Consider the following 24,305-nt stretch of genomic DNA (forward strand, 5'->3'; position numbering starts at 1 on the left):
GGTCTTTTCTTGCTGCAGACGGAGTTTGGGGCTGGAGGTTGGCAAAGAGTTCAGAAGCAGCAGAGAGGTGCAAAAGAAAATGTTGGAGTGGACCGGCTATGATGGAAATTATGGGTTACCTACTGGTTTAATATTAATTACTAAAGTGTGAACCACTTTTCAGTTGCAGAAGAGTGAAACAGAGCCCTATATCTAATCTGTTCAGTACTGGGCTCCAACCTGGCCGGCAAAATAATGTCTGGACACTACATAAAGGGTAGCCCCTCGAATATCAGGGGCAGCAGTATGTAAGCTTGATGTAAACAATCTGCTGATGGAATGAAGTAATATATGTGCCTCCATGAGGGATCAGAGGAAAACTTATCATTAACGGGCTAACCGGAGGCTGAAAGGTTCAATTCGTGATTGGATGTTTGTAGAATGAATGATCATTATTAACAAAGCAATGTTAGTGAGATGATCTGTTATAAATAGTTCAATTTGTTCTTGATTTACAAATATATTGTTTTGATCGCCATGAAAAGGTTTAAGCAAATTGATGGTGATCAAAGTCTGCAGCGTTGATGGCACTGAGGAATGGTGCTTGCTCACCCTGGCTTAAGTCGGGGAGGGCGGGAATAATGATAGAATGGTTAAAAATGTTACAACTGTTTCTTTGGGTAAATATAGATCTGGGGGAGGTTATTTACAATATATAATCTGTACAATAAGTGAGATGGAGTATTGGCGAAGGAAGAGATGAAGCAATAATTTGGTTAAATAAATAAATAAGAAGGGCTAACACATAAGTTAATATTGGTTGGTTGGATGCGGGGTGAGGGGGAGGTGTCAATAGTGACTAAGATCTCGCAGAGGGATAGTTGGGGAATGAAGGGGAATTTGGATGGGATGTATTGGGGAGGGACGGGAAGGGGGATGGGAGGGATACTTAGGAAAGTGCACCAGACAAGAAGATTAGGAATGAATCTTTTGCAAAAGCAACTTATTATGATGTACGTGTTGATGAAAACTTTGAGATACTGGAGGGGGGGGACCAGTGGCTGGGCAGGTTTCTCCCCAGATATGATGTTAAATAATTGGGGTTAAGTAATACTTTCTATAAGGAACATGGTTAAGATAGTTACGTGGAATGTGGGGGGTATTCACTCCCCCATAAAAAGATCTAAAATATTGCAGTATTTACAACGTATTAAGGCAGATATAGTGTTTCTGCAGGAGACGCATCTGTCAGACAGTGAACATGCCAAATTAGTAAAATGGTGGGTAGGGGATTGTGTGGCCTCAGCGGCAGTGGGACGGAAAAGAGGAGTAGCCATTTTAGTCAGAAAAGGGGTGGCAATGCAAATCAATAACATTGTGAAGGATCCAGACGGTCGCTTTATTTTCTGCCGGGCAACAATAAACAGACAACAGTTGCTCCTGGGTAGTATATATGCCCCAAACCAACTTGACCAAAAATTTTATAAAAATTTAATTACAATCTTGTCCAAAATAGAATCTACACCTTTGGTACTAGGGGGAGACTTTAATACGGCTTGGAATCCTCAGATGGATAAATCTAATCCCCCGGCAGGGCAAGGGGTATCGAAAATGAGGGGACTGCCAGATTTCTGCTCAATATTGGGCCTTATAGATGTATGGCGAGTTCTCCATCCATCAGAAAGGGATTATACACATCAGTCCAGAGCACATGAGACTCATTCTAGGATTGATTACTTACTAACCTCACGTGAGAATTTCTCAGATGTAATAGGAGCGGAGATTGGCCCTTGTATAATTTCAGATCATGCAGCAGTGTCGATGACATGGAAAGGGGGGAATCAAGGAGGAAAGGGAAGAGGTTGGTCCTTTCCTAGTTACCTTTATAAAGATGGGAAATTTGGGGAGTTCCTTGTAAACAAGTGGAAGGATTATTCACATAATAATGAAGAGATGAAAGATAGGGCTGCTTTATTTTGGGAAGCTGCAAAAGCGGTACTAAGGGGAGACATAATCAGTTATGTCAGTCACCACAAGAAAGCTAGAGATAATGAAATTTTACGTTTAGAAAAACATATAACTGGCTTACGGAAAAAATTTGGGGAACAGCCCACTCACCAGATTAGACAAAATATTATAAGTGCCCAGACTGCGTTGAATACTTTACTACATGATAGGGCAGTTAAGTCGCAGGCATATTACAAATTCCAACTTTATAGATATGGGAATAAAGGGGGCAAAATGCTAGCGAATTTGATTAATTCCAAGAACGTATCCAGACATATACTAACTATTAGAGATGATGCGGGTAAACTATGTCACGCAGATGAAGAAATAAGAGATGTCTTTCAGAAATTTTTCCAGCAACTGTATAAGCCAGGAGAGGAAAGTGGAATTAGCGAAGACCTCTATTTAGAAAATGTCTTGCTACCACATATATCACAGGAAGAATGTAAGGCCTTGAATGCTCCTATTAGCAGCGATGAGGTGAGCTGGGCCATAGGAAGCTGCAAGCTTGGCAAAGCTCCGGGCCCGGATGGCTTAAGGGCAGAATTTTACAAAGTATTGGGGGACTCTATAGTTTCACCTTTAACTGCAGCATTTAATTCCTGGGTAGAGTATGGCCAGTTACCAAAATATCTTAATTTAGCCCAAATAATAGTACTGCCTAAACCTAAAAGAGATCACACCCTAGCAACATCTTACAGGCCAATCTCGCTTCTTAACCAAGAGGTCAAGCTTTTTGCAAAAATCTTGGCGAACAGGTTGAGACGTGTGCTTCCAAGTATTATCCACGAGGCACAGGTGGGTTTTGTTCAAGGAAGGTCGGTAACTCGAAACCTTAGATGTATTTTAGCTTCCCTAGAACGTTTAGAGAACACGGGTGACCCAGCCATTATGATCAGCTTTGATGCCGAAAAAGCATTTGATCGGGTGGAGTGGCCTTTTTTGTTTTCTGTCTTAGGAAAATACGGATTTCAGGGGTGGTTTATGAGGGCGATAACAGTTCTATATGAAGCGCCGCAGGCTAAATTGTGGGTGAATGGGTTGCAATCCGAAGTATTTAAAGTTCAACGGGGAACTCGGCAGGGTTGCCCACTCTCACCCTTACTTTTTGCACTATATATGGATCCTTTGATCCGCGATATCTCTTCGTGTACGTCAATCAGTGGGGTGAAGTTTGGTGATCAAGAATTTAAAGTGGCAGCCTTTGCTGATGATCTGCTAGTGGTGCTCACTAAGCCTCGGGAATCACTGGCAGACTTATTGGAAATATTCTTAGAATTTGGAACATATTCAGGATTTAAAATTAATTACGATAAATCAGAAGCACTGGCTATAACAGCAGAAACCCGTAGAACATGGGTGGGACAGTTTCCACTACGATGGGTGGAGAGCTCCTTTCGATATTTGGGTATACTACTGACTGCAAGGACAGTGGACATACAAAGAACCAACATGCAATGGCTGTTAGAGAAAACAAGGCAGCAGTTGGATGCTTGGAAGGCGTTGACACTGTCATTGTCAGGTCGATTGTGCTTGATACGCATGGTAATTCTTCCTAGATGGCTATATGTCATGCAAACACTGCCAATAAGATTAATACAGAGGGATATACGATTGTTTTATAGATTGGTGACGAGGTTTTGTTGGGCTTATAAAAAGGCAAAGATACGGTTGCCCTTACTTTTGGGGGGATGGAAACAAGGTGGTATAGGACTGCCCAATATTAAATTCTATAACATAGCATGTAACTTGAGACAGGTACGTGATTGGATTTGTCTCTCTGATTACCATACTCCACTGGGCATAGAAAGGGAATTGTTTAAACCATACCAATTGGTCTCGTTGTTGCATGGGGATGGTCCATCACTGGCACACTCGGGAGGTAAATCTGTTCTTTTGAGACCTGTACGAGATGCATGGAGGTTTTTGGGGAAACTTTTGGGGGGAGACCCACAGGTGTCGGAACTCTTAACGATTAGAGGGAACCCGATGTTTGGACCCGGACAAGAAAATTCAGTTTTTGTGCGTTGGGAAGCACAGGGCTTCACTAGCCTGGAGACAGTGGTAAGCCACACAGGAGAGCTTAAACTTTTAAATCATCTAATCCCTCAAGAGTTAATTCGGTGGGGTGACACCTTTGCACATTGTCAGTTGAAACATTATGTTAATTCTCTTAATAAGGTGTCACTTCAATTTCGTTTGGGAGAAAAAATTTTAAACCTATTTGCTGAAGTTTCTAATGAGGCTCCCTCCATCTCGAATTTACAAAAGAAAATTTGGTCATTAGTACCTGGAAAAGAGCTGGCTCAGCTTAAGAGGCGTTGGGAGGTAGAGGTAGGCCAAGACTTAGCATCTTGGGATATAGCAACACATCTTAAGAATATAACACACTTAATCACTGGCGCAGGATATAGAGAATGCGCGTACAGAGTTATACACAGAGCCTACTTTTCACAAGTACAGCTATTCCGCGCAGGTGGAATAAGGACGCCCATTTGCTTGAAGTGTAACCTAGCCGACAACTCTCTATATCATGGGTTTTGGGGATGTCCGCTTATAAGATGTTTTTGGAAGAGGGTGGTGGCTTTTCTTTCTCTCATGATGCCAAATTGTATACAGGGTACACCTGCTCAGGTAGTGCTCGATTGCCCGGACGCATTTAGTGGGTTCAGAACAGGTGATGCTTTGCTATGCCGTAAACTTTGCTTAATAGCAAGAAAATGCATTTTGCAACAATGGACCTCACAGAACAAACCTGAATACTGGCATTGGCGAAATCAAATACATCAGGTACTTACTTGGGAAGCTCTAGAGGCCAGAGGCTCTTATAAACACAAGCTGCGATTTCTTGGGATTTGGAACCCCTACTTGGCCAAGTTAACACAACGGGGAAGAAGTCTAATCCTTAATAAACTATGACTAATAGTACATTTAAAGAGGGTGCACGGGGGGGGACACATTAGAGGGGTACATAAGAAGGGAGGAGGGAGTAGAAAAGGGGGGGGGGAAGGGGGGGGGGGAAAGTTATAAACATTTGATGGCTACACGAAAGTATTAATTCAGAAATGTTATTTTATTGAGTTCTGTTGACCTGTATTGAAACAAGCTATGTTAAGATGGATTGTGCTTTTCTATGTGTCATCAATAAAAACCATTGAAACATAGAGTGCTGTTTCTGTCGAGTGTAGTGGGCGAAAGCCGGATTGAAGCGGATCGAGGACGGCCTGAGAGGAGAGGAAATCAAGGCAGCGGCTGTGGACAGCGCGTTCAAGTAATTTGGAGAGGAAGGGTAGACGAGAGATGGGGCGGTAGTTGGAGGGACAGCTGGGGTCAAGTGAAGGTTTTTTGAGAAGTGGTGTGACTACAGCATGCTTGAAGGTGTCAGGGACAGTAGCGGTGGAGAGAGAGAGGTTGAGGATGTGACAGATTGAGGGGATAACTGTAGGAGAGATGTTGTTAAGCAGATTGGTGGGAATGGGATCAGAGGAACAGGTGGTGCACTTAGAGGAAGAAAGAAGGTGAGCAGTGTCCTCTTCGGTGATCTCAGGGAAGGAGGAGGAGGAGGCCAGGTTAGGTTGATTGAGGGAGTGGGTTAAGAAGTCGCAGGGAGGAGAAGGCTTGGAAGTGAATTCAAGGTTTATCTTCTGTACTTTATCGCGGAATTAATCAGCTAGTGATTGAGGAGAGAGTGAAGGGGGGGGGGGGGGGTGGGAGCGGAGGGCACTTTTAGGGAGTTGAGGGTGGCGAAGAGGCGACGAGGGTTGGAACCAAGAGAAATGGTTAATTGAGAGTAATATTTCTGTTTGGCAAGGAATAGGGAGGACTGGAAGGAGGAAAGCATGAATTTGTAATGGGTGAAGTCTGACAGGGTGCGAGATTTCCTCCAGATTCGTTCAGCAGAGTGGGTGCAGGAGCGAAGGTAACGGATGCAAGGGGTTAACCAGGGCTGAGGATTAATGCGCTTAGTGGGGCGAGAGACAGATGGTGCTAGGGTATCCAGAGCAGTGGAGAGAATTTCATTGTAGGTAGAGACAGCATTGTCGACGGATTCAGAAGACGAGATGGAAGGGAAGAGATTGGAGATGTGAGAGGATAGGGTAGGGGGTCGACGGCTTGGAGATTCCTGAAGGCAGTGGTTATAGTTGGGCGAGGTTGAGGGGGAGGGTGGTGAAGTGTGAGGGTGATTAGGTGATGATCTGAGATTGGAAGGACTGAGGTGCAGAAGTTGGAAGGTGAGCAGGAAGAGAAGAGAACGAGGTTGAGACAGTGGCCATTACGGTGAGTAGGGGTGGTAGAGCATAGTTGGAGGTTAAAGGAGGATGTCAGAGTGAGGAATTTAGAAGCGTAGGAGTTGGATGGGTTGTCAACGTGAATATTAAAATCACCAAGAATGAGGGATGGAGATAAGGGATCAAGAAAGACGGTGAGCCAAGCGTCGAGGAATGAAGAGAGGGGCTTATCAGGGGGGGGCGGTAGATGACTGCAACTCTGAGTGGTGTCGGGTAGAATAGCCGTATGGCATGAGTTTCGAAGGATGAGAAGCAGTGAGACTGTGGCAGGAGGAGGGGTTGGAAACTACAGGAGGGTGAGAGAAGAAACCCAACGCCTCCATCGCGTGCATCTGGGCGGGGAGTGTGGGAGAAAAGATATCCTCCATGGCATAGGGCTGCGATTGAGGCAGTGTCGTTAGGGGTTATCCAAGTTTCAGTTAAAGCGAGCAGTTGAAGGGAACGGGAGATGAATAAATCGTGGGTGAAGGAGAGTTTGTTGCATACTGAGTGGGCATTCCATAGGGCACACGAGAAGGGGAGGGAAGCGGGGGGGAGAAGGGGGATAGGGATGAGATTGGAGGCATTCTGGGATCGGTTACGTGGATATGGAGAGGAGAGGTGAGGGGGACCTGGATTGGGATTGATGTCACCTGCGGAAAGTAGGAGGAGTAAGAGAGTGCGGAGGAGGGTGGGGGAGGAGGGTCGACAAAGATGACGAAGACGGGATGTGTTAAGGAGGAATGGGGATGGGTTAATGGTGGGGAGGAAGTGTAGAAGGTTGAGAGCTAGGAATGATGAGGGGGGCAGGAGAGCTGGGGAGGTGGTGGGGGGAGGTAGGGTAGGGGAGTAATGAGCAGGACGGGAGGGGACAAGGGTGGGCAATGAGTTCCTGAGGTAGACAGTGGAGGGGGAGGGGGGAAGATGTTAGGAAGGGACAGGGCGATGAAGAGAATGTGTATAGGGGCCATATATAGGGCTTAGGTGGATGCGGATAAATGTGAAGTGGCTAAGGTGATAGGAGTAGAGGAGGAAGGCAGGAAGGCTAGGACTGGGACAGCAGGCAACAGCTAAGGCATAGGGAGTGATAGTGTCTAGATGAATTCAATCAGCAGTTGAGATAGAGTAGAGGAGTACAGTCAACAGTTAAAGTAGGTATTCAATATGCATCAGAAGTCGAGGTTTTAAACATAGCATTAAAGCAGTTCAATCAATGATTAAAGTAGATTACAGTGAGATGCAGCTAAGCCTAAATGCTAGCAGATTGTAGAGCGGCAATTAATAGAGCAAATAAAGTGAGGATTTGCAGTGAGGTGCAGTTTAAACCCAAAGTCTACAATATTGCAGAATTTAAATAGCAATTTGGTAGTAGAATTTCAACATGATACAGAGCAGTAGGATTTTGGTAGCGACTTGAGTCAATGAAACAGATGACTGGGACAGGCAGGAATAAGCTGGATCTGACGGACAGGGACAAGTCGGAGCAGGTAGCTGGAACAAGCCGGAGCAGGTAGCAGGAACAAGCTGGAACAAGTAGGGAGAGGCTGGATCAGGTGGACAGGAACAAGCTGGATCGTGCTGAAGCAGAAGGACTGGAGCAATAGGGGGAAGCTGAGCAGGCGGGATGGAATAAGCCGGATCAGGCGGGCTGGAGGAAGCTGGCGCAGATGTCTGGCACAACAGGGAGGAGCTGGATCAGGCGGACTGGAACAGGCTGGTGCAGATGGACTGGGACGAGCTGGATGAGCTGGGTCAGGCAGGCTGGAACAGGCTGGAGCAGATGGCTGGAACAAACAGGGAGAAGCTGGATCCGACGGACTGCAGTGAGCTGGAGCAGGTAGTAGGCGGGCTGGAACAAGCTGGAGTAGATGGCTGGTATAAGCAGGGAGAAGCTGGATCCGGCTGGATCCTGCAGACTGCGGCTGGAACAAGCAGGGAGAAGCTGGATTCGACGGACTGCGGTAAGCTGGAGCAGGTAGCTGGAACAAGCAGGGAGAGGCAGGAGCAGGTAGCTGGAACAAGCAGGGAGAAGCAGGAGCAGGTAGCTGGAACAAACAGGGAGAAGCTGGATCCGACGGACTGCGGCTGGGCGGCAGGACTGGAGCAAGTAGCTGGAACAAGCAGGGACTGGAGCAGGTAGCTGGAACAAGCAGGGAGAGGCAGGAGCAGGTAGCTGGAACAAACAGGGAGAAGCTGGATCCGATGGACTGCGGAACCCTGGGCGAGCTGGACTGCGGCGGGACTGGAGTGAGCTGGAGCTGGCTGGATCAGGTGGACTGGAACAAGATGGGGCAGAGGAGAGCTGGGCAGCAGGGCTGAAACACTCTGGAACAAGCTGGATTAGGTGGGCTGGAACAGAGGAGAGCTGAGCGGCAGGACCGGAACACGCAGGAAGAGACGGAAAAGATGGACTGGAACGATACTTTGTTCTCTTCCTTCTGTGTGACTCGCTACAGACACTCAGTCCTCACGTTACCAAACGTGTTTCAGCTGTATGCCTTCCTCAGGATCACCAACAGGAAACGATTCCACAATATCAATGTCTCTGGTAACATTCAATAGTATGTACACAAACCAGGACTATAAACCACCAACTTATACAAAGTGCTTATCACAGCTCACACCAGTATGATTTCATACATACATTTTTTATATATAGAGAACCCTCAGATATTTCCCACCATTTTTGCAGACAATAATGCTGCTATAAAGTGGTATAGCACTTCTTTCATCTGGTTACTCTAAAAGATTTTTGGGGGGAGTGACACTTGCTCATTTTAATTTGCTTCCCATCACCACAGTGCTATTAAAATCACTTTGACTTTAAAATATATACTTGGTGAAAGCTGTGCACTTATCTTGCCTCGCTGAAAAATATTCATCCCAAGCCTTCCCCTGGAACCGCCCGACTCCGCGGGTTTCAATGAACTGTAATGATCACAGCTGTTCGTTTCTTGGAAGATCCCTCCACCCTACTTGGTGTTTGGATAAACATAAAACCATCTCAGAGTAATAAATAGAATAAACGTTACTAGGGCCACAACAGGGCATTTTTGAGCACAAGGAAAGCTGCCAGACTGATGGTTCTTGTCATGCAGGCACAAAGAACCTGTAGACAGCTTCAGGTAGGAGTGGGAAATAAGACAAGGGATGCATTTTCAGTTTTACCAACTAACATCTGCACCAATGATCTTGTCAACCCCAGGACTTAAACAAAGCTCAAAAGCTCAAATTATGTGCTGCGTAAATAGTTGCTCTAGCCCATGGCTGCTTAAGTCTGAATATTGACTTAACCGGGCATGCGCTAACCAGCTTTTTAAAAAACAGAAATTCAATGCTGCCTAACCTGAGATAAATAAGATTTCCTCATTTCTTCTTGTAAAAGTTGCTTCAAGTGGTTGACATCATTTTCCAGTTTTCTGTATTCATTCCAGCCATTTTCCATTTCCTGTAGGCAACAACAAAAACTAAAATATGTTTGCATTTTCCCAGTAGTTTACGTCAGCTACTTTGTAGAACACCAGAACCAGAGTAAGTGTAGGAATTAAATCTAATGCAAAAAAAAGGAGGTCCATTTTACTTGATCGCATCTTATAATTCTGAATCAGTAATACCATCAGGAGAACCATGTGGTCTTCATTATTTTTGAAGTGGAGGCAAAAGGAATTCAACGTAAGAGCCAGGAAGAGTGCTTGATAAAGCAGATGGGGACCAGGGTCATGGGCTATCGATAATGTAGGGGGGGGGGGCCCTTTTCAATAATATGGCTGCTCAGGCATACTTAAAGCAATACGTACAAATAAAATGACATTTGATTCTCCGGACCCTCTCCCTCAGCCCATCTTGTCTCCCGCAATCCACATTTCCCCTAAAACTCTCTTCTCCCAATAAGCATTCTTTTCCAACCTTATCTCAATCAGTCTCAACTTCCACCAACCTCTCCTCCTAGTATACTGCCATCATCCTCTCCCCAATCCCTCCATTTCCCCCAGTTTGTTAATGCCCTTTGACCTTTCCCAGAGTCTTGCAACAGACACAACCCTCTGGGCCAGCTGTTCTGTTTTCTTCCAGTGTCATGATGAGGCTCTCAGTGAGCTTGATCCATGTGGTGTCCAAACTTCTTCACTGCTCACAGTCTTGAAAGAATAATGTGGGAATCCATACACTAACTAATTCAAATTCACCAAGAACCACACAATCCTTCAAAGAAAACAGAGCAGTTGTTCTGGAGATAGTGCCAGCAGCAAGCTCTGGATAAGGTGAGGCAATGTCCGTATTGAGAGAAGAGAGTTAGGGAACCACACCGGGGTCAATAGGAGCTGCCACTGGCCTCTGAGCCTTGCAAAGAAGAACACTGCTTTAGGCCTTCAAGTGACATGTATTTTAGTGTCCCATCAACTACAATGTAACTTTAAATTAACATAAGAAAGCAATTAAGCCACATTTAGGTACAGTAGAAAACACAATACAGTAAACCCTCAATTTAACAGATTTCGGATTTAATGGACAAGATTTATTTATTTATTGCATTTGTATCCCACGTTATCCCACCTCTTTGCAGGCTCAATGTGGCTTACAATACATTTTGAATAGCAGTCTTATGTCAGGAGTTCATCAAGTTATATGCAGTTCGGTACTTTCCCATTGTTTTAAGCGTAAATTACCAGTGATTATGTGTGTATTATTATAATGACAGTGCTGATATTAGTTATTCGGCGGTCACAAGTGAAATTTCAGAATTCAGAAGCAGAATTCCAAGCAAAATATTTATATGTATGAGCAGGATATTTTTTTCCTGCTGTGAGATCTATTTATGATCCTTTTTAAGTTTTCATAACGCTATAAAAACTCATTTGTTTTAATGAAAACTTGATGTACTGATTTATTTTGATAAGGTGGCAGATTAATTTTATTTTATTGTTATCTGTGTATTGTGTTTTTTTTTTTTTTTAATTATGAATGTAACTGTGTAACCTATTCTGGGCATAGTCGAGAGGATGGCATAAAATTAAATAAATAAATATTTCTTAATACATATGTAATGTTCTCGCATATAGCTAAATTTATGTGTGTGTGTGTATTGGCGGGGGGGGGGGGGGGGGGGGGGGGGGGTTGGCCATTTCAATTTAATGAACAATTTGATTTAACAGACACCTCCCCCACCAAATAGTCTGTTTAAATCGAGGGTTGACTGTATAACAATTTTAGCTAGGAGGTGACATTTCAATAATGGCACTTAGTCATTAGCCACATACAGTCGATACTTTGGATATTTCGGCTCGAATTTGGACAAGGTCTTCTTGCAGTAGCCTCTGCTGGCAAGCAATGTTTTCAACGTGTTGTGGCTGGTTGTTGTATTGGTCCATTTGTCTGTGCAGAACCTCTAAAACAGACTCCAGTTTGTCCTGGAAAGAAAGAGAATGGATTTGCATTTGCTTAGTTTTGCATTTTTCTGTTGGTGAAGCGTGCATCAGAATGGCACCAAAAACTCAAGCAGGTAAAGGGCAGAGAAAAAATGGGTTCAATGCCCCTCAGTTACATAGGTTTAACTGAGGTATATAAAGCTAAATATTTACCCCAAGGGTGCACATCTTTAGTTGCATGAACATATTAAAAAAAAAGACATCAAATAATAGGAAACTAATATCACAAAGGATTATTAATTAGACTGTGATGAATCACACTTCATACTGAGAGACTATCATGCATTTTCTTTAGCATTAAGATAAAGACCCCTCTAATCATTTGCCATAGAAGTAGTGATTTTGTGAAGCAGAACTGATTTTAAGAATAAGTCTCTGTGTATGTTTTATATTTATATTATATGCATTACATTTTTACATGGTACTTGCTAATTGATGAAAGACGCAAAATAGTGAGGAGATAAAACACCTAGAGGGGCATAATCGAAAGGGACGTCCAAGTTTTGCTGAGGATGTCCTCGCAAAACGTCCCGATGGAGGGTCTCGGAACAAGATGGACATCCATCTTTTGTTTCGATAATATGGTCAGGGATGCCCAAATCTTGAAATTTAGGTCATCCTTAGAGATGGTCGTCCCTAGACTTGGTCGTCTCTGATTTTCGGCGATAATGGAAACCAAGGACGCCCATCTCAGAAACGACGAAATGCAAGCCCTTTGGTTATGGGAGGAGCTAGCATTCGTAGTGCACTGGTCCCCCTCACATGCCAGGACACCAGCCAGGAACCCTAGGGGGCACTGCAGTGGACTGTATAAATTGCTCCCAGATACACAGCTCCCTTACTTTGTGTGCTGAGCCCACCAAAGCCCACTACCCACAACTGAATACCACTACCATAGCCCTTACAGGTGAAGGGGGGCAACTAGATGTGGGTACAGTGGGTTTGTGGTGGGATTTGGAGGGCTCACATTTACCACCACAAGTCGGTACCTATCAGACTCTCCCCGCCTAACACATAAGTCTCCCGTGGATTTCTACTCCCTAAGTGCATCACTTTGCATTTCTTCACAAAGTGATGCTAGGCCTGCTTCAGGAGTCTACAAGGAAATGTATATATATATAATTAACAATGAACTGTAATGATGTATAAAAAATATATATAAAAAAAGACATTAATCATAAAGCCGTATTAGATATACAGTAAAACAATATACATCTATAATTAACAATAAAAGTAACATCAATGATGACACCAATCATGAGACCCATCATAAATATTCAATAAAATAATGTAGTGAAGAGCGTAAGGTGTATGGAGAATTTAACAATATATTCGCATAAAGGAAATTATTTATGTGTATAATATAATATATAAAATGATATACAATAAAACGGTGTATATATACAGTGGTGGAAATAAGTATTTGATCCCTTGCTGATTTTGTAAGTTTGCCCACTGACAAAGACATGAGCAGCCCATAATTGAAGGGTAGGTTATTGGTAACAGTGAGAGATAGCACATCACAAATTAAATCCGGAAAATCACATTGTGGAAAGTATATGAATTTATTTGCATTCTGCAGAGGGAAATAAGTATTTGATCCCCCACCAACCAGTAAGAGATCTGGCCCCTACAGACCAGGTAGATGCTCCAAATCAACTCGTTACCTGCATGACAGACAGCTGTCGGCAATGGTCACCTGTATGAAAGACACCTGTCCACAGACTCAGTGAATCAGTCAGACTCTAACCTCTACAAAATGGCCAAGAGCAAGGAGCTGTCTAAGGATGTCAGGGACAAGATCATACACCTGCACAAGGCTGGAATGGGCTACAAAACCATCAGTAAGACGCTGGGCGAGAAGGAGACAACTGTTGGTGCCATAGTAAGAAAATGGAAGAAGTACAAAATGACTGTCAATCGACAAAGATCTGGGGCTCCACCCAAAATCTCACCTCGTGGGGTATCCTTGATCATGAGGAAGGTTAGAAATCAGCCTACAACTACAAGGGGGGAACTTGTCAATGATCTCAAGGCAGCTGGGACCACTGTCACCACGAAAACCATTGGTAACACATTACGACATAACGGATTGCAATCCTGCAGTGCCCGCAAGGTCCCCCTGCTCCGGAAGGCACATGTGACGGCCCGTCTGAAGTTTGCCAGTGAACACCTGGATGATGCCGAGAGTGATTGGGAGAAGGTGCTGTGGTCAGATGAGACAAAAATTGAGCTCTTTGGCATGAACTCAACTCGCCGTGTTTGGAGGAAGAGAAATGCTGCCTATGACCCAAATAACACCGTCCCCACTGTCAAGCATGGAGGTGGAAATGTTATGTTTTGGGGGGTGTTTCTCTGCTAAGGGCACAGGACTACTTCACCGCATCAATGGGAGAATGGATGGGGCCATGTACCGTACAATTCTGAGTGACAACCTCCTTCCCTCCGCCAGGGCCTTAAAAATGGGTCGTGGCTGGGTCTTCCAGCACGACAATGACCCAAAACATACAGCCAAGGCAACAAAGGAGTGGCTCAGGAAGAAGCACATTAGGGTCATGGAGTGGCCTAGCCAGTCACCAGACCTTAATCCCATTGAAAACTTATGGAGGGAGCTGAAGCTGCGAGTTGCCAAGCGACAGCCCAGAACTCTTAATGATTTAGAGATGATCTGCAAAGAGGAGTGGACCAAAATTCCTCCTGACATGTGTGCAAACCTCATCATCAACTACAGAAGACGTCTGACCGCTGTGCTTGCCAACAAGGGTTTTGCCACCAAGTATTAGGTCTTGTTTGCCAGAGGGATTAAATACTTATTTCCCTCTGCAGAATGCAAATAAATTCATATACTTTCCACAATGTGATTTTCCGGATTTAATTTGTGATGTGCTATCTCTCACTGTTACCAATAACCTACCCTTCAATTATGGGCTGCTCATGTCTTTGTCAGTGGGCAAACTTACAAAATCAGCAAGGGATCAAATACTTATTTCCACCACTGTATCTTCCGATTTGTGTTGAAAGATGGGTGTCCTTCTCTTTCGAAAATAAGCCTGCTAATCATTTAGCAATTCTACTGTAATTACTTTATTGTCCTTGAGGGTTCTTAATTTGTCTTCCAAGTCATGCAGAATTGCATCCTGTTCACAGAGTTTGCTTAGTTTGACCTAAACAAAAAAAGAAACACATTTCTGTCAGATTAGAAAACTACAGTTTCCCACACAAGGATTTCAGTGGGGTTTTTTAGGTTCATAAAGACAGGGGAAGGAAGACAGGACTATAAACTAAGAATGAAGTGCACTGCTGACCTCCTACTGGGAATAGAAAAAGTAATATTTAATAGGGATAGGTTGCCATTTTTAAACACCGGGGAAATCACATTTGTTGTTTCGATTCTCATTCGAAGCACAGACAGACACGTCAAGTTTTGTTTCTGTGATTCAGCATGTACTAAAATGCAAGAATGGAAGAAACACTAGTAAACTAGCAAAATACATTTTTTCCCATACACAATCCAAACATACATTACTCACATCAACATCGCTTTCTGCAATTCTTACAGGTTTGAATGTTCGGTCTTTCAGACTTTCCTGACCAGTAACCTAGGAAGTAAAAGAGGACTGAAATAAAAGCTTGCTAAAGAAATGTGTACACATATGACACAAATATCGCCCATTAGTACTAGGTGCAGTTTTGATATGTTCTGCAGGATAGACACCTTGAATGCTATGATTTGTAGTACAAGGGAAAACTGCAGTACATAAAAACAAAGCTTATGTATAAATTTCTAACACAATGCTGTTCTTCCTAAAAAAAAAAAAATTGAGATCAATATTCAGTGCCATTTACCCAGTTAATTGCTACTCCCTGGGGACAGACATTGATTTTCAGCAGTATTATCCTAATAATGCCCCCGAATCTCTTTCCTGACCCCCTGCCCTCCCAACAGCTCTATCTATAAGCACTATAAGCACTGACTATAAGCACTGACCGAAGTCACAAGTACCTGAGAAGATTCTAAAAGAGTAAAACAGATTTTATGCTTCTTATCCCAGCAATAAGCAGAGGATTTTCCCAAGTCCATCTTAATAACGGCTTATGGACTTTTATTTTAGGAACTTGTCCAAACCTTTTTTAAACTCTGCTAAGCTGGAGGCGATTCAAGATGGCGGCGTAACAGGTTGCGTGGAGAAGCGTCTCTGAGGATCGAACTGGGGAAATAATTCCTGCTGATATAATGCCCCATACCAAACGGAAGGGATCGACGCGGTTAGTTCCCCCACCTACCTCGACTCCCTCCTCGACCCAGATCAGACTTGACCGCTTTTTCGCGCCGGTTTCCCAACCAAATGGAGATGAGGATCCCATAGCGGGGCTCTCTAGGCAAGCGGAGGCCCTGTTGGGAGAGGAAACATCTCTCTCTCTCCACCTTCAATTACAAGACCTCCCTGCCCAGTGTCGACGACTACCGGAAGCGTTGCGGGTGGAACACACAGTGAGGGTCGGGAAACGCTAAGGAAGATGCCGAGTCTAGAGGCAGGAGCCTCGGTGAGAACGAAGGAGGTAAATCTTGAAATGATATGGGCAAAGTTGAATGAGATGGATGTGACTTTACAGCAAACATCGGGTGAAGTCAGTAACTTTAATAATAAATTTCAAGAGCTAAATTCAAAGGTAGACCGGATAAAAGAAGAAATAGCTGGGAAAGTAGTTGATATTCAAAAGAATGTAGACTCTCTCCAAGAATTTAAAATAAATGTGGTGAAAGATAATCTTGATATTCGGAGAAGAATGAAATATATTGAAAACTTTAATAGAAGATTAAACCTACGTCTATTGAACTTTCCCAAACTCATAGGGATTACTCCACTAGATTTATTTAAAAGATACTTGACTAAAGTATTGAAAATGCCTTTGGAAATTAACAGTTAACAAATTATACTATATTTCTACTCCTAAAGGAGAGATTGGGAAAAATCAAGAAATTCATCATGCTAATTTGGACCTTGCTAATATTTCAGCTATACTTGAGCAATCGCTGGATGAGTCAACAGAACGGTCCACTTTGAGTGTGTCTTTAATATTTGAACAGGATTTAAACAACATAAAGAAGCTTTATTTTAAGAATTTAAGAACCTGTTTTGGTGGTATTAAAGTGCAGATTTTTCCTGATGTTACGAAATCGACTCAAAAGAGAAGGAAAGCCTTCTTGGCATTAAAATCAAGAACTGCTGAGATAGGAGTTTTTCCTTGCCTATCCGTGCAAATGCCTTATTAGATTGGGTCAGGTTAAATACACCTTTTATTCACCCGATAGCCTAAAGTCTTTTCTGGATTCTAAACAGCTGTAATAATGCAAATTATGGGAACATTACGCCACTTGTTATTTTTTGATGAATTGTTGTATATATTCTTCTCTTACTCTTTTCGCCTCCTCAACTTATGGGGTCTAAGGAAGCAAATAAATTTATGTTGCAATGTATTTGGACTATATTGAGAAGTATTTAGTACTTCTATGAGTTATTTCCTTTAAAATATATGGTTAATTTCTATGTAATGTACTATGGCTGTATTTCATTAACAAGTGTATTCTTGCTAAAAGTTAAAATCAATAAACAAATTGAAACATAAACTCTGCTAAGCTAACTGCTTTTACCACATTCTCTCTGGCAACAAATTCCAGAGTTTTATTACACGTTGAAGGAAGAAATATTTTCTCTGATTTATTTAAAATTTACTATTTAATAGCTTCATTTCATGCCCCCTAGTCCTTAAATTTCTGGATACAGTAAACAAGCGAGTCATGTCTGCCCGTCCCATTTCACTCAGTCAGGATGGTCTGGGGGCAGAGATAACTATCCAGGTCCTGGTGCTGAGAATGGACAGTACCTAAATTACTTTCACCTGCTTCCTTATACCCAGATATTCTGTGCCAGGTACAGCCCAGGTATAATCAAAGAGGTGAGTTCCAAAACCTGTTAAGTACGAAGAGCTGTTCTCTGATAAATGCAATTTTCCTTATTTTCAAGAATTCTATTCAGCATAAGAAATTCTTTTTCAATTAATATCATATATCTTATGAATAAATGCCTTTTAGTGCAAATTTCACATATCTATGGATATCTATAAAGGCAGTCTTTTTCCAGTATGAACTTTATTTTGAAACAAAAATACTTAACATGTTTTGGAACTCATCTCTTCAATTATCTAGGTATAAATTTAAATGCCATGGTCAGCACTTGAAGTCAATGCTGACTGCAGTGTTTAAGAACCAGGGGAAATATCTACAAGATTATATTACTGTCAACTGTTCTATATTTGGTGGAATCTCTGTAAATTAAAACTTTGGTTTACACAATCATCTATATGAGAAGGCGGAGAACTAAAGACTACAAAATATTTGAACAGCTGGTAGCTTGAATATACAATTTCTTTAGCAGTGTGGAACAGAATAACTGGGCAGACTGGATGTGTCAAACTGGTCATCCGTTGTGCTATTAATCTCTGTGACTGTGCAGTAGAAAACCAGTATGCACTCTCTGTGAATCATTCATATTTGTAGCATACTGTGTAGATTTTGAGTGTAATCCACTTCCATTTGAGAAAATGTTGATTTTGATTTATTCATAATATATAGGATGACATGGCAGAAACATGGCTTTTTCTTTCTTAGCTGTGGACACTATGGTGCATGAGTACCCTTCACTTCATGCTGGGTGCTATAATTCTTTTGAAGTTCATTTTCATGCCATTCAGCATCACATCTGGACAGGAAGAAGGGAAAAATCTAAGGTTGTTATTTGTGGCCAGAATTTAGTAAACAGGAGACAATACTGCACAGTGTGAATGCAATGCCTAGCTTTCTGACTGTTATTTATTTATTTGTTGCATTTGTATCCCACATTTTCCCACCTCTTTCACACTTCATGGACATATTCCAGCCATAATATATGACCAATTTTAAGATATGACTCTATATCAAGTTATAGCAAATAAGGAGGAAGATAATAAAATCTTGGGTCGATGAACATGTAAGATCCCCTTTCTAGTTTATACACAGTACCCTTCCCAAACCTTTTTTAAATCCAGCTACAATAATTGCTATTACTACTTGCTTCAGCAAAGAGTTCCAGAGCTTAAGTATACAAGTGAAAAAATATTTTCTATTTGTTTTAAATGTGCCACTATGTAACTTCATTGAGTGCCCCCCCCCCCCCTAGTTTTTGTACTTTGTGAAAAAGTAAACAATTGAGTCTGGTTTACCCATTCCACTTCACTCAGGATTTTATAGCCCTCAACCACATCTCCCCTGAGCTGCTTCTTATCCAAGCTGAAGAGCCCTAACCTCTTTAGCCTTTCCTCATGAGAATCCCTCCATCCCTTTAATCATTTTGGTTGCCTTTCTCTGTGCCTTTTCCAATTCCATTATATCTATTTTGAGATGTGGCGACCAGACTTGCACAAAATATTCAAGGTATGGTCTCACCACTGACAGATACAGAGGCATTATAATATTCTCTCTTATTTTCTATTCCTTTCCTAATAATTCCTAACAGTCCATTTACTTTTTTTGGCTGTCACCACACTCTAAGCAGATTTAAACGTATAGTCCATGATGACACCTAGATCTTTTCTTAGGTGATGACTGCTAATATGGAACCTAGCATCAAATAGCTATGATTTGGATTATTCATCCCAAAATGCATCACTTTGCATGTGTCCACATTAAATTTCATCTGCCATTTGGATGCCCAGTCTTCCAGTCACCTAAAGTCCTGCTGCAATTTCAAACAGTCCGCATATGATTTCACAACTTTGAATATTTTTATATTATCTGCAAGTTTAATCACCTCACTCGTTCCCATTTCCAGATCATTTATAAATACATTAAAAAGCACCAGTCACAGTACAGATCCATGGAGCACTCCATTGAGAGAAATGGCCATTTAACCCTACCCTCCGTTTTCTTCCCAATTCACAACAGAGCAGCTAGCTGCCGTATATTTACATTCTTTGATTTGCTCTTGTTTCTGTCTTTCAGCATATATTTCGCATCATCTTCAAAGTCTGCTCTTTAACGTACAAGATCGTTTACGGAGAGGCCCCTGAATACATGCGAGAACTAATTGATCTGCCTCCAAGAAATGCTTTGTCAACATCGCGCAACTTTCTCTGTCTTCACTATCCCAGCAGTAGAAAAGTTAGATACAAACATATGTTTGCTTCGTCTTCCCCATTTACCAGTGCCAAGACTTGGAACGAACTGCTAAAGCAATTAAAAGGGATATTAGACCATCAATTATTTAAGAAGTTCTTAAAGACATTCCTATTTATGAAAGCCTATTCATTAATGAATCACACCATTTGACTCTCCCGTTGTAGTTTGAAGTGGTGCTTTTACCTGATTACTCTTGTTGGACAGTTTTTCCTTCCCATGTCTTTTCTGTGAATTCCACCTAACTCTGTCATCCTATGTTTCTACCTTTCATTTATTGTAACTTTTCTTGAGCTTCTGTACGCCACATTGTGCCTGCGCTTGTGGGAAAATGTGGGATAGAAATGCACTAAAATAAATAAATAAATAAATAAAATTTCTATAAAGTTAGAATTATTTTGGATGATAGACAATTTCTTTCTTCTTGGAATTGAAGCTCATTCCGTAAGTCTTACAAATTAACCCCTGGATTCTATATAGCACACCTAGAGATCTGTGCTGAAATCCAAGAGTATTCTATAACAACATGCATAAATTAATTAGCTTAACAAGTTAATTAGAGTTGATAACAGCACTTAACAAGCATTAATAAGCACTAATTGGCAGTAATTAGAATTTATGCGCAAAACTCACTAAGTGTATTCTGTAATGCTGTGCGCCTAAATTCTAACATGTGCAGGCAAAAAGGGGCATGGTTATGGATGGAGAAATGGGCATTCTGAAATTTATGCGCATAGAATATGGCCCAATGCACATAAATCTATGCGCCGGGATTGACGCCACATTTTCGTTGCTGTAAATGAATGCGCATAATTTTAGGCACTAGGATATCAAGAAGCGTATTCTATATACCGCGCCTAAATCTAACTGCCGTTTAAGAATATGCTTTAGTTGGATTTGATTTCCATGCCAATTTTTTAGGCATCGTATATAGAATCTCTCCTAAAGGGGGCAATTGTGTAATTGAATGACACAACATAGGCAGCTCAATGCCCTACATTGAGTACTAATTCTATAATGGCATCTGGACACCAAGATTTCCTTATAGAATACTAGTGTAACTTGGCATTTGTGCACCTGCATTTAGGCATTCCCACTTATGCCATGTCAATGACAGATGTAAGTAGGTGTGCCTAAATGCAGTAAGCTATGCAGTAGATTGTGCATATATGTTGGAGACAAACCCATGCCCCCCATTATGTAGTAAGCCATTTGTACAGGTAGGGCTATAGAAAACCACTCAGCACACTGCTAGACTTAAGCATTTAAGCAGTATATTTACACATTTTTAAGTGTTAGTATTCTCTAATCTATGCGCATAAATGGTGCATAGCTTTAGGAGGAGAGAGAAGAAAAAGGAGAAAGCCTCTGCAAAGTCAAAGGTCCAAGAAACAGCGATGGTAGTCCAGGAAAGGACGAGAAAACCTTCACATAAACTTTTATTGAAGAATGACCCTACTTGGCTGAGTTTCAGAACAGTCCTCCAAGCTACTACTACTTGGCTTTGAATAACGGTCACATATAGCAGCAGCTTGGAGGATTGTTCCAGTTTTTAGATTGTGTATGGACTTATATCCCTTTGAATTCATGCTGAAGATTGTGTTGACCCATGATGAAGGCTGTTGCTGTAACTTGGCTGAGTAAGGTCATTCTTCAATAAAGTTTATGTGAACTATTGGTTTTCTCCTCCTTTCCTGGACTACCACTTCTGTTTCTTGAACATATAACTTTAGGTGCCTTGTTGTAGAATGGCCTTTTTAAATGTAATCAGTGGTTATCCTGGAAACCAGACCTTTTGGGTGAACCACAAAGAGCAGGCCAGGAACTGCAGTACAAAAAAAAAAAAGTCAAGAAAATGCCACCGCTATTTTGCATGGAGCAACAAGCTTTGCTTGGCACGATACTCTCCCATATTCCCTGGCTCTCATCCCAGCTTTATGATCTCTGGTCCAGAGGGTGAACCCTTATATGGCACTGACATTGCGCACCCGGATCCGCACTAGGCAGTGTTTTTTTCCCCAGAGAGGGCTTATTTTAGGGCTACTCCTCTTGTAATAGCTGAGGAGTTTATACCGGGTCAGAGTGACCCCGATATAGGGGATGGGTGGCAAAAGGGCTGACACAGTTGGGTCATTTGGTAGAGGAAGATACTTTAGTCCCGAAGTCTGAGCTAGAAGAGGAGCATGGATTGACCCATGCAGATGCCATCTGCGACAAGTCTCTGATTTTATTCGGAGACGTGCTTTCTTGGACCTCTGCAAGTCAAAGACTCCGCTGGAATGGGCAATAAATGAGGGGAGTAGAAGGTGGAAGGGGTCGTATCTCCCGGTGATATAAGGCTTTGATTCTACAAGATGCACCCACCTCTCCATTTAATATATCCAGTCTTGGGAACGAGCTATAGGGGATAGTAATACTCAGCAGTAATGGGAGTGTATATTTACCTGATTGCTTAAGGTGTCTGTGGTTAGCAGTATGGTGGAAAATGGGTACAAAATGCATTATATGTAGTATTTTACCTCAGACCGTCTTCATATCATCTATCTCACTGTTTCTGCTCTTTGTTGGCGTGGGTGTGGTGATAGGGGGACGTTCTTTCAGATTTGGTGGACCTGCCCACAGGCCAAGGTTTACTGGGCTACAGTGTTTGTGTTGATTAATGAGATACTTGGCACATCTTTATTGCCTAACATGGGGTGTGCTGCGCTCAACATAAAGCCTCCAGTGTTACCTGCTAAATACTGCAAATTGACTTTTCAGCTGGTGAGTGCTGGTAGGATTGCATTAGCGTCAACCTGGAAGCAGAGCACATTGCCCACATGCCAACATCTGTTGTTGAAAGTTAAATTTTCCAGATGTCCAAACTTACAGCTCTTTGGTGCAACAAATTGCGGAACTTTCTTTCAATTTGGGAATCATATTCAACAGGGAGAGAGACATATACAGATTGATGATGTTTTCCTTGTATGGTCTTTTTATCATATTCATCTTTGGGTTTTTTTTGGACAGTAGACCTCAAGTGGACACAGCTGGAGGGTAGGAGGAGTGAGGGTTTTGGAGGGGGGGGGGGGTTGAGCACCTTTATTGGCGGGGTTGGGTTTCTCTCTTGCTCTGTACCAAAGAGTGATGGTATAACTTTAGTTCTAGTTGACCAATGTATGCCTGCACTTATGCTGTCTTTTCTTTTCTACTGCTCGATTTTGTTCATCGGTTCTACAATTTACAATAAAGTTATGTTAAAAAAAAAAGAAAAGAAAAAAGAAAATGCCACTGCAATAATAGATCCAAGTTAAGTGGTTCATGAAGAGAGGAAAGTAATGAGCTGGTCTGGTATATAAATTCCTTTATATTTGAATTAGGCCCAACACCTACAAATAAATAAAGAAAACATCTACCATAATTAGAGAACTCTACAATACATCAATAATGTCAGCAAACGTAACGTGACTTATTCTGAGTTAGCAATGAAAACAGAAACATAACTTAAGCTTCAACATGCTTTAATGGTTTCAAATGTTGCTGTTCAGAAAGTACAGCAAATTGTCCACGTGCATAAAACACATATATAGTATGAAGCATGATCAGAGCAGCCACAAGTCCATATGCATACTCGACAATAAAATATAAAACAAATTAATGCAAAGCCTTAGCTGCCTTTTTACTATAAAACACATGTAAAGCACGGGAAGTCAGATGAACTAAGCATTTTCCCATCCACAGGAAATGAGAGAAATCCCTTACCACATCTGGCTTAAGGTATTCAGTTGTTTGCTGCTAAACCATGTGTAGAAAGCAATGAAATGGCTACACTTTAGATATAATCAGTCTTACGTTCACGCTGCATCGTAACTCTGGTGCCGAGTACTTCAGCACATTTTGAACCAGGTTGATCAGAGGTTCATTACATTTAATCTGTTTCAAACAAAAATTCAACATTTCTGTTATTTAAAAAAAAAAAAAAACTTCCAAATTTCACAGATCTTTGGGACTAAATATTAGCCATTCATTAGGTTGCTGAATAAGCTAGTTCTCAAGCAGATAACTATCGCTTTCCTTTGGTAATGTTATTCAAACCATGTACAAAATGTATTATGCAATAATTCAAAAGCACGCATGACAAAAATAAATTGTGCTTAGGATGATGCTGGTATTGTTCATAACTCTTTAGGAAGCCTGCCTGTACTTTGTCTGAATTTCCCTGAGCAGTCAAATTTGAAATTAATATGGTACTCAGAGGTATATGATTAATTTGTGACATGGAAAACATGGGGAAAGGGAGGTGTCAGTTGTCACATTACCGCTATAAATCAATCAGATTCAGTACTTACTGAACTGATAGATGTGATATGGGACCAAGGATACAGGGGTGCAGTTTAAAAAACTGATGGAAAGTATTTTACACTGGGAATTGAGTAC

At 41.9% G+C, this 24,305-nt stretch overlaps 1 protein-coding gene across 1 annotated transcript in view; it reads right to left on the bottom strand.

Moving 5' to 3' along the window:
• The window catches only part of PLEKHA7 (pleckstrin homology domain containing A7), a 927,681-nt gene that overhangs the window by 152,850 nt on the left and 750,526 nt on the right, over positions 1-24,305 (bottom strand). The window contains 4 exon segments of the mRNA XM_030201054.1: positions 9,601-9,702; positions 11,510-11,659; positions 14,761-14,841; positions 15,208-15,276. Coding sequence (XP_030056914.1) covers positions 9,601-9,702; positions 11,510-11,659; positions 14,761-14,841; positions 15,208-15,276 — 402 coding nt within the window.

The sequence above is a fragment of the Microcaecilia unicolor genome, chromosome 4, assembly GCF_901765095.1.
Source record: "Microcaecilia unicolor chromosome 4, aMicUni1.1, whole genome shotgun sequence".
NCBI lineage: Eukaryota > Metazoa > Chordata > Amphibia > Gymnophiona > Siphonopidae > Microcaecilia > Microcaecilia unicolor.